This window comes from Haemorhous mexicanus, chromosome 4, assembly GCF_027477595.1.
Source record: "Haemorhous mexicanus isolate bHaeMex1 chromosome 4, bHaeMex1.pri, whole genome shotgun sequence".
In the NCBI taxonomy this organism is placed as follows: Eukaryota; Metazoa; Chordata; class Aves; order Passeriformes; family Fringillidae; genus Haemorhous; species Haemorhous mexicanus.
Window position 1 is genome coordinate 53496817 of NC_082344.1, and position 14167 is coordinate 53510983.

A 14167-nucleotide genomic window follows, 5' to 3' on the forward strand; every position below is an offset into this window, starting at 1 on the left:
TTCCTGTTTCTCTAGAAAAAGTAAATGAGGTGCTGCAGTAGCTGACTGCATACTGCACTATTCTAAACACACACAAGAAAACAACACCCAACAAGCACCTGGAACACTAAACACAAAGCTGTTGGTCAGTAACTCATATTCACTCAGAGATTTGAACTTAAGTAAGTGCTGTTTTGCAACACACACTGGTAATAGTTAAAATCCAGAAGAAATACACAATTTGATTTCAAGAACATCAAGAAAACAATAGGTGTCAATACAGAAAACTATTTAATTTGTTTCAAAATAAATATTTGACATACAAAGCACATACAGTGAAAAAGGGTCACAATAAATTACAAATGGAACTACTTGCTCATTCACTGAGAGAAGCCCTTGGTATTTCCAATTTCATACCATCAAATTTATCATTCTTGCCGATTTAAGCACAGCACTGAACAAATATGGATCCCAGTGCTTTCTTTCACAGGTACTGGTATGGATAAATTACTGCAGTGATCCAATTTGAAAATCAGTAGGGACCAGTAAATCGCTGCATAAAAGAAAGAGCGAATGAGGTGCTTTTTCCTTAGTGTCAGCAGCCTGCGATTATTATGTTTATTAGATTTTCTTGAAAGGGCTTCACATTTTCTCGAATATGCAGGAGAAATATATTTCCCCTCTGAGCCCTTACATTAGCATTTTGTGCCTCAGTCCTTGAATACAAGTAAAAGATGAATTTTTCAATTAATTTTAAAAGTTTATACCATCTGGATGGCACAGAACTAAGCAATGAAACTCCCTTACCTGCACAACATCTGCCATTATCACAGAGCTAGCTTCTGCAGGGAAGTTAAAAAGTAATGCTGAGATTTTATGAAAAAGAATTTTGAATCCACATTCAAGATTAAATTCTATTACACTATCCATACTGATATCTTTCCATCTTTGGAATAAAGAATTGCCTAAGGTTCTGTCCTTAAAAGGTGATTTAAAACAGCAAGGCCTGACTGTTCCTGCGACTTTAAGAAAATTATAGCACTACAGAAGATACAATACAAAGATACACTAACCAATTTCAGTGTATATATAGTTTAATCACAAGTAGGTGTATGACAGCAATTAAAAATTATAGACATTAAAACAGATTAGCATACCCTACTACCATCTAGCACGTTAAGGGTTCGGGATCTTACTCTGCTGCGTTATTTTTTGTCAGAGATAAAGATACAAGGGCCACACCTAGCATTGCACGTGAAAATAAATTTTGACTTTAGAAGAACATGTTGTTCTAGCACACTATCTTCTTTACCCTAATCTGAGCACTGTAAAGTACAGAACTTTTTATCTGAGCAAGGTAAAGTACAGTACTTTTTAAAGTATTTAAGACCATAGTTACAATAATTTTAGGAGCAGGACTAACAAGTTATATGTAGAGCAGAAACAACTCAGTTTCATCTGGGCACTTGTCCAACTCTTTTCTATTTCCTGCTCTGCCAGAACTCTTACATCAGGCAAGCACTCTTTCCTTCCATGTCTCCATTCCTGTTTTTATAATGGAAAGTTCTTTATTAAGGAAAGAACTTCCTTAATAAACATGGCATCTGCACAGCAAATGTTGCAATACAGGTACCTAACGGTAAAAGGGTCTAACAGATGGTACAAAATAATTGGCTATGTTATTTGTCTGGACAGTACAATCACATACATAGTTAGCATCTCCAAAACTGTTGGAAGAAATAGTGGCTCATAATTATAATCATTTTTATTTAAACCCTTACAACATTCACAGATATAGCTCCACTTAAACACCCATCAAAGAAAGGAGCAAAACATAAAACTGACAGCACAGCAATGACAATATATGCATAAAATCAAAAGGCAATAAAGGAGAGGATGGATGTATTGATGAGTTACTTTGTGTGTAAGAAACCCTAACTGGCATTAGCTACTCCCATGGAGCTACCCAATGGCTCCTGATACTTTACCTACAGTATGATGTAAACAGACAAGTGTTAAGCTGGAGCATCACTTCTACAGAAAGCTTGTACAGAGCAAGGGTGTACCCACAGAATCTGGGCAACGCACTTAACATACGAAAGCTAAGCTAAGACGACAAAAAGCAAGGAGCAGTATGATTTACGCCAGTAGAAACAGTTATCACATTAGGTAGGAAACCTTTCAGTAATACAAAAATTATTCTGCTTCATTTTGGGATTGGCAGGCACTTTATGGTCAGTTGCAAAATTTCTCTACAATCACAGCCTCTGCATCACAGCTAGCTGTTGATAGCATAGCAGCATGAACATACAGCTCTCTTCACTAAAAAAAACCCCTCAAGCTATCAGAATACTACCGGCATTTTACACTTAATTTAATCATTAGAATAGAAACAGTCACAAACTGTGGTGAGGAAGCAGCCTCAAGGACAGAATATTTTTGCCAGCATTGAGGAAAGTTGATGTTATCACTCAGGCAGCTGAAAGGCTACAGTAAAATCAAAGTTGATGCAGAGAACAGGTCAGTTGCCCTATTTATTTGGTTTGAACATTATTCTTACAACATTTTTCCATGTTTTCTCGGCACGTCAGAGAGGTAAGTTTTACCAGGCCACAAGCTGCTCATTTTTCAAGCAAAGCTAAGAACATGCTACTAGCAAAACCAAATCAAATCCCTTTTATGGAATTTCCTCATCTTGGTCCATTTTCAAGACTTAACAGAAAGAGATTAATTAAGTATTCACATATAAGTTCTACTTCACAGCACTGTCTTCCAACTCTTTACTCACAGCATTGTCATTCACTTACTCCTTTAATCCTTCTCCTGCATTCACTGAGTTGGATCTCTACTTAGCATCCTTCAGTTACAGCTGCATTACAATGGATCCAGTTTAGACTCCTCTCTAATTTAGTACCATCATACAATTAGGGAACAGTAGAATGCACCCATAACAGCAGTCAGACCACAAAAATCTGCTCAGAGGTAACATGTTATTTTGCTTACTGTAATTACAGATTTATTTGCCTTCCACTCCCAAGATGGGAGATCAACTTAGACGACCAAATTCATTTTTACATTGCAGTGGTGCCAACAGCTAAAGAGAATCTGATGTCACCATTCAAAAAACACATCATGCAACATGACAGAGGGTCTAGAATCATGCTGAGAAACTGAAACAGTAATAAGTAGGTCTGGATTCTTCTCTGATTAGATACCATTGTTGCAGTGCTTATTCTTGGGTTAGAATTTGAAAGAAAAGTCATGAGTTGTTGCACTTTAGAAGGCGAAAATTCCCTATGAAGTAATTTAGAAATGCACAAGACATTACATCCCAATTCAGAAGCAGCAGTGGGAATGTAAGAACATGCACACATACACACAGGACAGCATTCTGCTCAACTTCCAGGTTCAAGCATCAGTAAGTTGTGTTAAAAGAGAAAATGAGCCTGAAGAGCTTAGCGAGTTACATTTAACACTCCTTTTATTGCAGTAGAAATTTTAGTTTTTATCAAATCCTCAAATTACAGGATATACACATAATCAATCTCATTGCAAGTCTTTAGCAGCTGTAGAGCATTAACTGCATGCAGTTGCTTCTGCAGTGTGCAAGTATTCTATAAATAGCTAATCACGTTCAGAGAGCAAGACAAGTAGTCAAAGACTATAATATTCAGTTACCAACTGGTTCATCAGTACCAAGAGGTTGAGCAAAAAAAATGAAATAAGTTTCTAAATACATGGCTCTCATCTAAAAAACTAATACAACTGGAAAGTCGGAATGATATCCATATCACAAACAAGATAACTCCATAGTTACAGGAAAATACTTTGCTTCAAGACTGTTTTTGAAACTGTTTTCTCATAAGGTTTCTCTGACCATGGAAGAATAGTTGAGTGCCACAGAATTTTACAAAAGGCCAATGAAAGCCTTTATGCAATTAGAATACTAACTACAGAAAATTCGGCAAATATTTTGCCTTGAATTTCTGGAAAGAAGTTGTGTTCACACAGGATTATTTTTCCATGACCTACACTTCAGCTGCTGGGTGAATGCATAACCAGTGTAATTAATTTATGCACTTAATTTAATATTCACTTCTGTAGTCATGACACTGGCTTCAGATCAGTCATCAGATGGATTTATGCCAAGAAATCCTACACCCATTTGTTTCAGAAGCTGCCTAAACAGGTGCATAATTCTTTATGCAAATTTTTCATAACAATGAGGGTCTCAGAAACTGGAATAACAATTTATACAAAGCTACCTACAGATTAATTTTCTAAAAAGCTAACATGCTTGAATTACTGCAGTCTCACATTTGTGGACACGAAATCAAATCTGCAATGACTGCAAAAGTTACTTCATTAACATTGATTAGTTCATTTGAGACATGGTTAAAAGTTTAAGCATTGCATCTTAGTCTTAAAATCCTACAGGTCAGCAGTTTGGCTTGGTAAAACAACTTGCTATGACAAGAAAACCGCACAGTTTTCTGTGATCAGTCTTGGTATTTCTTCCAACAGTGAACGTAAGATTATGTCACAAGGTAGAAACATGGGAGAGTTCTTTTAAAGTATTATTAATGAAAATAGCCTCTCCTTCAGAAAGGAGTGTTATCTCTGTCAGCTTGATAGATTTTAATCCCTTGTGTTAACTTCAGAGTGAGCCGTATTTCCACACTGAGTATAGCAATTTGGACAAAACAGTTCTACAGATACATTTAGTAAGCAGAAGAATACTGTCCAAAGTGTACTGCATAGGTATATGTATCAACTGCTATCCACTGGAGACACCCTAAAGTAGCTATAGCTCCAACTAACATAAACCTAGTGAGCAGAGATCTCTTATAATAACTTTCAATCAATCTCAAACAATCCTTGATTTAAAAAAACAAAACAAAACAACAAACTTGTATGACAGGGCATGTTTTAGGTAGGATGAAGCTACTTTTTTCATCAATTAACAATACAGCACGGTTAATTTAAGTTTCTATTATTTGTTTTTGATATGCTAAATTTCATACTATCTCCAAGAAAAGCATTTATGTATTTTTATACAGCCTGGAGTGAAATCAGTGTAAAACCAGGAATTTCCAATCATCAGCAGAAGTGCCAGCTGCTCATAATGTTCACAAAACACGAGTGCCTGAATTTGGCTATGCAACAGTTGGTGCCAATCTGCTTATAAAGGAAATGCCACTGAGGCATAGTCTTCTCACAAAAACAGGGCACGAGGGCTTCGTTATTAAGTGTTCAACAACAATCCTGAGCTCAGTGAAGAGAGTCCTGAAAAATCAGATTTAAAGACAGTTTTAAAATCCTACAGCATTTATCAGAAGTATTATCCACATATATCTTTTTCATTAACTTCTTTTTTCAATATCACACTCACATACACATTTTAAGTCAAATTCTTTACACCAACTCAGTAGTGCTTCCAAGAGCTTCAGAATTCTTTATTTTAAACATTAACATTTTAACTAACTCTATTCCTCAGCTGGAAGTTACTGAGCTAGAGACAGCAGAAAAACTCCACCCTCAAGCAAAAAAAACAAAAGAAAAAAAAAAGAAAGAACATAAAGGCTACATAAGCACTATAAAAAAGAGAAAAAGGAATAATGCTTTATCACAAACAAGGTAAGGAGCTGGGAGGCTATTGTGTTTGTGCTACTTCTTGGCAATATGCAAGAACCCTGCACTGTAGAAGAAACTATTAGAAGTCAGACATGAGAAATAAAACTCTCATCACCAATTTCCCTTAAAACTCCAAAAATGCCAGCAGAACATTTTGGATAAACTAGTTCTACTGAATGTCAATTTTAGTATTGTACAGCTTAAAGTATTTTTAGGTACCAAAGCAGTAAAGCAACTTCACAGATGTTGTTGGTGTTGTTAAAAATAAATATATGTAGTAGGATGGAACAATAGATTTCTTACAAAAATAGGGACTAGAAGACAATTAAGCTTATGATTCTCACACCTGTCTTTGAATATTGTGGCAGTCAAAGGCACTTTCTTGGCACTCTAGCAAGCCATTTTCTGATCAAGTAGACTGGAAAGTCTGTTCACAAAATCTTATGCTATACAATGCTCAGAAGAAAACTTCTAAAAAACACTCAGCTGAGAAAACACTCATAGGAATATTTATGATTTCAAAGTCTAAAGCAATAATATTGGCTTGACCAACCAAAATCAGTAAGGTTCTATTTAAAATACTATTAGCTTTATTTATGAATTTAACTAAAGAACACGTTTAAGATCATCCACAGAATTTTTTATCTCTTCTTATTACAGAAGCTTTTAACTGCCTATTCATATTTGGGCTCAGCCTCAGATGTACCTAGAATCTAAAAATAAGGATATCTGTCTGATAAGAAAGACTTTCTATTCCCAAAGTGTAGTTTTAATTACACAAGCATGTTCTGAAAAATCCCATTCAAGAATGGTGGTACTTTTCTGATCACTTACATGAAATAAATCTAACCTTTAACAAGCCAGTGTTTTATTTAGCATCCAGGTGTATTTCACATTCTACAACTGCCATTTACAGGCAGAGTATTATGAGTTCTGCATTCATTTTAGAATGTCTAATGAATGTCTAAGCACTATGCAGTTAAACACGAACTTCCAAAATCAATTTAGCACTTACCGACAGTAGGGATTTCGCCGAGAAGAGTAGCGTAATGTAAGAAACCTATAGTAAATGAATGGCTGCAGCAGACTCCCTTGTCCACTGAAAGAGAATAGTTCAGTAGAGCTTACTAGTGACAAACAAAAAACCAAAACAGAATACCAAATCCAGGAATTTTTAAGAAAAAATTTTAAGAAAAGCAAGTAAACTACTTGGGCTCAAAAACAAGTTAAGATTTGGGTCACATTGGATCAGAAAATCTAGATCTGACAAGCAAAAGTACATAACTATACACTTACAAATGCAGAAACAGAGAATAAAACTGCTCAATGAAGCAGTTAAAGAAGTGCTGTTCTTGTATTGATTTTATATTTATGAAGTGGTTTTATACGCCTCATTTCTGGTGGTGTGCAAAGAATTACAGGAATGATGGTGGACACGTGTTCCATAGCAAGAAAACACTTGTTGGTAAGCTCAGAAACTGGCTGACTTAAGCAGTCCAGTTAGTGACCCTGTTCAATCTAACTGCAGCACTTTGAATATCTGGACCATATTTCTAGCATCTTTTGCAAAACTTCTCAGAACACACTGCAGACAATTACAGATGTATAATGAGACTATAATGCCAAGCTAATATCCAGTTATTTCAGTTACAGTGAAATTAGGCTTTGGTATTTCACAAAACTGCTGTTTGACATGGCTGTGCTGTGAAATAGTGGAAACGTAGCACACAAACCATACACAGTGAAGCGCAGAAATGCCCTAAGTTTTAGTGACTGAAGCCACTTTAAATAACACATTGTTGAAAAATTCTGTTTGAATTTAACAATGATGATAAGTAAGTTCCAGTAAGTAGAACTCCTTCAAGTATTAGCAGCATCTTTACCCAAATGCAAAATATAAAGTGAAAGTGAGCTACAGGAGGGAAGAAAGAGGAAATCTTGAAACCTATACAGTACTGACAAACAACTTATTATGCTACAACATTTAAAGAACAAAATCTCACAATAGCTGCGTTTAGCAATTCAATTATTTTTAAGTTTGGCATATGACCTTTTACAAGCTTCAGTATCTACCAGATGACATATCAAGCAGCAGTATTTCACATACTACATTCTCCACAGAGATGGAGAAGGAAAAAAAAAAAAGCTGTACTAAGTTCAAAGCACTTGAAAGTTTCATATAGTGGATAGAGTGTATCTGTCAGCTGGTAAGTGGTCTCAGATGGAATGCAATCCTTGAGGGCTGAAGCATTGAAATGTTCAGCTGATATATCAAAAAATAAAGACAAATTATGCATCCTATCCAAGAAATTAAAGCCTCCCTTCTACTGTTTATGAGACCACTCAAGACAAATGTTCCTACTATGCTCTAACATGCATAGAACAAAGGCTGCATTCCCTCTCAAAATATTAAAAGGCAATGACCCAAACTTCTGTGACTGGCAGGTCATTATGCCTGTACAACTTCAGTAGGATTCCAACATGTTCAAGATCCCTAAAATGACTCCAAGAGGTAACACAGCAAGAAAAATCAAATGGAATAAAAAACCCCAGAAGGGTCACTGCTCAGAAGCAGCATAGGAAAGAATGCAAACTACTCCTGCTTGCACACTTTTTGCATAATGAAACTTTGCCATTTAAATTTCAGGAATCTAACTGTCAAAAATAAGAGTTCACTTTCAGTGAAGCTGAAGATCTTAATATTCTACTAAACGAACCAAAATTAAACTTACTGAACAATGTGCTGATAGAAATGTAGGCGAATTCAAGTGTCAAGCCTGAAAAACTCCCATGTGACTCATCACCCACACTATGAAAGGGAAGTTTTTTTGGTGCTCAGTTACATCATAGTGAATGCCTTTTGATGTCAAGATGCACCAACCTAAGAAGCCTAAGAATCACTTAAATTTTATTTGAAGTTCAAGCCTTTGTCAGCCAGAACCATACAAATGGAGTACTATAAGCCACAGAGAACTCATCTGTAAAAAGCAGTCTTATGTAGCAAGTTTCTAATTATTTAAGTATTTATCATTATTCTTACCTGAAGAGCATAAAAACTGTAGCTGGCATCAGGAAAATTTCATTGCAAGCAATGAATTTTAGAATATTCTGTTGATTAGCATTCAGTTTCTCTAAGAGATTTCTCAAAAAGGGCAAACTATTTGAACTTCGTGCCTTTAAAGAAGAAAAAAATTATTTACAGAAAACATTAAAGTTACATCTATCTCCATTAGTAGAGAGAAAACAAAATGCAAACAATTGCTATTTACCACCCATTTCAACATTTTAAGACTTCATCAGTTTTGAGATTAATATCCTAAGGGAAACTATTGCAGGCTTGGAACTCCGTAATTTAAAGAGTTCAATTAAAAGCATCAGATGTTGCAATTCCCTCAACACACCAATTTTAGGTTCAGCTGCACAAAGACAGCCACTAGCCTTGGTTAGTCCACTAGGAGAAAGTGCCCATGGTAGCAAGACAGCCCAGTTAGGAACACCAAAGCCTGCAGTTACTTTAAGATGCACAAGGCAGTGCATTGAGCAGCAAGTCCAGATGGCAAGTATTTTGCTTGCTAGTCTCACACTGTAGTTTGTTACTTTATTACTGAAATAGAACTATAAAATTCAGAGGCTATGGTTTAGCTTGAAAAAGATATGTCTTAAGTTTCAACTTCATTGTTCCACAGATTTTGTTTCCTTCAAAGAAATGAATTTGAAGAAAATTAATTAGTGAGAAAAATAATTAGCTGAGATTCTATATTACAGTTTTCTCTAATTACTCTAATTCCTCTAATGCAGCCAAAGAAAACCAAACCAGAGCTGCAACTCAAACCTGTTTATAAACCCCAAGAATACTAACTGTACTCACTGTAACATATACATATCATACTTACATCAAGAACCTTCTTTGTGTATGTGGCAGCATGAAGCAAAGAGAACAGCAGAACTGGAAAAATACTCACTGAAGCAAGCCATAAGGAAAATTACAGGCTGTGCAAGTGCTTCATTTCTCCACGATGTTATATCAGTGACAGCTTGATGGATCTTTGCAAAAGTTTGGCTGGAATGACCTATACTGGATGAAGATATGTCTAAGTCTATGACCTATATTTATAGCTCTTCCTTCTGCTTCTTACACCTCTTTGCTATGCACTTTTATTAACTTCAAAATATGGGTGTCTGCAAGTACGCAAAAGTATAACACGCACCATTAGACACCAGTGTGCTTCTACTGAAATGCATTCTCTCTGCACAGAAGGCACACCTGAGCTTACCACTCAAAACCTCTGAAATACACGTAGTCATAGCTTCTGTTTAAAGATGCTACAAAATTAATTTCTTTACCAAAGAACATGTAGTTGCCAGCCATTCTGATCTTACAGAGCAAGAATGTAGACATCTCTCTGCCAGAAGGATTTTAAGAGTAGGACATCAAGCATATATCATGTGGCATTAGGAAAGGTCAGCTCTGACATGTCACCTCTGACAATCCACAGGAGCAAATTTTGCAGAAAGTTACTACTGAATAATTATCTCTCTACATGATGAATGTCTACTACAGTGAGAAGACATGTATAAACCCTGCAATGGCAAAAAATGAAATACCATCTTCTCCAAATATCACTGGAGGCTGGTCATAAAATCCACCAAACTTAAGCCTCAAAAAAAGTAGACAGAGAATGCAGTGCTCTAATTATAGAGCTGATTAAACTGAATATGGATCAATCAACATAAGCCTCTCATATTTTACATAGAGTATGTTCTAGAAATAGCAAACATATCAAACTAGTTCAACTAGCTTTTCAAATCATGGCCAAGGTGATGAAAAGAATCATGTTTTTAATATATTTAAAAACACTAGCAGGATGACATAAGAAAAGGATACTTGTAACAGGGTAGGAATTCACAAAGATAAGGGAGTACAACAGGTAATGGCAGCTGTCCTCCAGCAAAGCCTGAGCCAGAAATGCCCTGCTCAGCTGGAAGTGTGGTAGCCTTTGGTGTAGTCGGAGGGCACTGGTAAGAGCATTTGCCAGCAAGGCACGCTGGTAAAAGCTTGCTGCTTCATGCAACCTGCAAATCATCAGAGGAGATGTTACCATGTGAACCAAGCTCAGAAGTCTTCTACCTTCGAGAATTGCATCACAACTGAACGATACCTTAAGTATTTATTTATATTATTGTACATAAGCATTACTCCCAGAAAATAACTCAAAAGCTGTTTAACACTGACTTTACTGCAGATGCCTAAGACAACTCAATATAACACTCCATTTACACACAAAAACATGCATTTACCACTACTTTACATTTTTTCAATACATTTTCCAAACACATCTACAAGTGTTTTAAACCAATCTAAAATCTGTAAGCTATTCTGACAAGAAGCATCTAAGTAACCTGAATAACAGCAATTTACCTTACATGAAAAAATAATTCTATGCAAAGATAATCTAGTTTGTTTGTAAATGTTTATATTTCAGTATATAATATTTATATTTATATTACAGTACATACCCTAGAAGAGGCAGGACAAATAAAGCTGAGCAGTAAACCGTGAACAAGCGGGAAATCCACATTGCTGTATCCAACTTGTTAGCCATCAGAAATTGCTACATTGGAAAAGAAAAAAAAAAAAAAAAAAGACCAGCCCCACCAGAAGTTGGTAATCTTAATACTTGCATACAATGAACATTCTTCCCAACCATATTAAATTTCAAGTCTTTCTCCAACCTCAAATATAAGCAAATTATACCTTGAAGCAGAAAGCTTTTTTTTTGTTCTGTAATACTTGGCTCATATGATGTTACTAGCCAGATCAAAAATAGCTCAGCTTCCTCAAAACCAAGAGGTTCCTTTGTACATTACAATCAAACACAGTGGTAAGAACTTCTAGAAAAATAGTTTTTCTATCCAAACCCACCTCACTAAACAGTCAGCTTCACAGATGTTATCATGTAGGGTCTCTAGACCTGACTGACTTTTGCTTCAAGGTTTCTTTTAGAATTCAGTGCACAAACTGGGGCTAAATCTCCACAATTCTTAGTGAGGGGGAAAAAATATAGGGTCAGGTAAAGTTAGCATAACCACATTACATAGAAAGTGGTATTGTTTTGGCTTACATAATCCTGGCCTTGAAAAAGCATAAAACTTTTCACAGTAATCCTGCACCTCTCTTCCCTAACCACTGCCCTCCTCAGTCCTGATATAGCCAAAGTGCCAGAAAGGCTCTAATGAAACACAGAATGCTTTTGGCTATATGTGCATCAGAGTCAAAACAACAGCTTCCTTCCTTCTGATAGAGTTCATATTTTTTTCCAAATTTGGACCAGCTTTTGAAGATTCCTCTTTTCCTGTATATTTCTAGTGCATCTCTGTGGAAATGACCAGAAACCTACAGGCATCTTCATAATATGATTTTATATGTTACTTGCACAATGTAAGTACAGAAATGGCATGAAGCTGTGTCAAGGCCAGGTTAGATTATCAGGAAAAAGATTTTCACCCAGAGGGTGCTTGGGCACTGGAACTGGCTCCCCAGGGAAGCGGTCACTGTACCAAGCCTGACAGAGTACAAGTCTTTGGACAATGCTCTCAGGCACAGAGTGTGAAGTGTCCTGCGCAGGGCCAACGAGTTGGACACGATGATTCTCGCGGGTCCCTTTCAACTCAACATATTCTATGATTCTGTGAAATACAGATGCTACCACACTTGAATGTGCTAGCACACACCGAATTACTTTCAATTCAGCCATTTTCAAGAGCGGCGGCACACCAACAGCACGCTTTCAATCGGAAAGCGAAAGCTGCTCACCCACCCCTGCCCGCACCGGGGCGAGCAGTGTCCCGCTGCCGCCCCAGCAGGACCCCCCCGCCCGCCGCCGGAGCAGCACCGCGGCCGGCCCGGGCCCCCCAGGCCCGGGAGCTCCTTACCACGGCCCCGCCGCCGGCCCCGCCTGGCATGGGCCCGTTCTGCGTGGAGTCCGCCATGGCCGCACCTGCGGGGAGAGAAGCGCCTCAGTTTGTGGGACACGGGCGACCGCAGCCACCGCCTCCCGAGCTCCCGGCCCGACCGCGACCCACCGCAAGCGCCGCACCGGGCAGGGAACACGCTCCGGCAGATCCGCACTCCCGGATGCGGCCGGACGCCACTTCCCGCGGGCCGCGGGGCTGCCGGGCAATGTAGGCGGTGACTGGGATGCTCCCGACGGCGCCTGGCGGCGTCTCGGGCCGGCGCTGGGAGGCAGCGCGGGGATGGCCCGGCGGGACCGCGGCGGGCGCGGGGCTGCGATTGCGGGGCGAGCCCGCGGGCGGGATGCTGGTCCCTGCTCCGCTGTCCACAGCAGCCCGGACATCAGGTGCTCGGCTCCGTCTGTAGGGTCTGTTCAGGGGCACTTGTGTGTGGTGACAGCAACAGCAACAGTATTAATGCTCGCTTCGGCCCCAGTTTGGGGAGTATTTGCTCGCTGAGGGCCAGCTGGATTTACAGGGCTCTGGGTTTCCATAGCAGCCTGGCGAGGCTCAGTGCTGAGCATCAGCTGTATAAATGGGAATCGTAGCGCTCCGCGGTGGCCCGGTGGTGTCAGACAAAAACGGTGCAAGGTTGTGCCCCTCTGTTTTAGTCGTTGGTTCCCTATAATGTAAAAAGACGGGAGAAAAAACCCAAAAAAGCACCTCTTCAAAGCCACGTGGCCCTAAAGACTGTCAGCGGTATTATGTTAAAAAGTGGGATTTTTAAAACAAATTTCTGAAATCTTTGGTCAATAATCACCAAATCATAAAGCTAGGGAGCTTTACTCAGGTACAGGTATATCAGCAACCTCTGACAGAAGGATGGCACAGAGCAGATGCAGCCTACTGTTCGCTCTCCAACATGTAGCTTATCTAATTTGCAAGGTCTTGGAAAGGTTTAATCCTCCCTTCATTAATCTCCCCCTTGCCTTTAACATTGGTGGTTTTTATAATTATTGCCGGATAGCTATGTGAACATGTTTCTGTTCTCAGTTGGAAGTCTGTAACTCCTCTGAAGTGGCATCAAAACAAAAGAAAACAAAATGCAGGCCTGGTGACCGACACCTTTGACTTTTGGCTGCTGTGGTTTCATGTATTTGTGCTTCTGGCTTTCTCTCAAGGATGTGCAGCAGGTTCCCCCTCCTGGCAGCACGGGTTACAGGACAGCAAGCGTCTGCTCCAGGTTCTTCTAATCGTTCCCAGAGGCTTTCAGTTCAATTACTCATTCACAGCAAGAAAGACACATTCCTGTCACCAAGGATGTTGGGAATCAACATCTGCAATCAGCCTCATTTCTGACTTATGGTGATTAAACCTGAAAATTGATTGAAGACGCTTAGGAAGAATGTGTAATGAAGTAGGTTGAGAAGAAAGGAGCAAAAGAGTCAGCTGATAGGGATTCTAGTACGATAACAACTACAAATAATCTAAGCAATCTTAGGCTAGTTAACGCTTTTTAATTGAAGATGCAGAACCTGATTTCCCACTCCTCTCCCAACCATTAATCTCTTATTTAGGTGACTTAGAAGTAGACACAAGAGCT

The 14167-nt window shown here is 38.6% G+C and overlaps 1 protein-coding gene across 2 annotated transcripts; it reads right to left on the reverse strand.

The window, feature by feature from the left end:
• Positions 1 to 1722: 1722 nt before the first annotated feature.
• Positions 1723 to 12812, reverse strand: TMEM33 (transmembrane protein 33). Of its 2 annotated transcripts, none has more exons than XM_059844919.1 (8): positions 12697 to 12812; positions 12547 to 12611; positions 11131 to 11225; positions 10499 to 10686; positions 9507 to 9574; positions 8654 to 8787; positions 6629 to 6712; positions 1723 to 5265 (listed from the first exon to the last, which is right to left on the reverse strand). In XM_059844919.1, the coding sequence occupies exons 2-8, from the start codon at positions 12601 to 12603 to the stop codon at positions 5136 to 5138; spliced, it is 756 nt and encodes a 251-aa protein (XP_059700902.1). In that variant the 5' UTR covers positions 12604 to 12611; positions 12697 to 12812; the 3' UTR covers positions 1723 to 5135. The 2 variants fall into 2 exon arrangements, with proteins under 2 accessions (XP_059700902.1, XP_059700903.1); XM_059844920.1 differs by having other exon boundaries at positions 12711 to 12746.
• Between the last annotated feature and the right edge of the window lie 1355 nt (positions 12813 to 14167).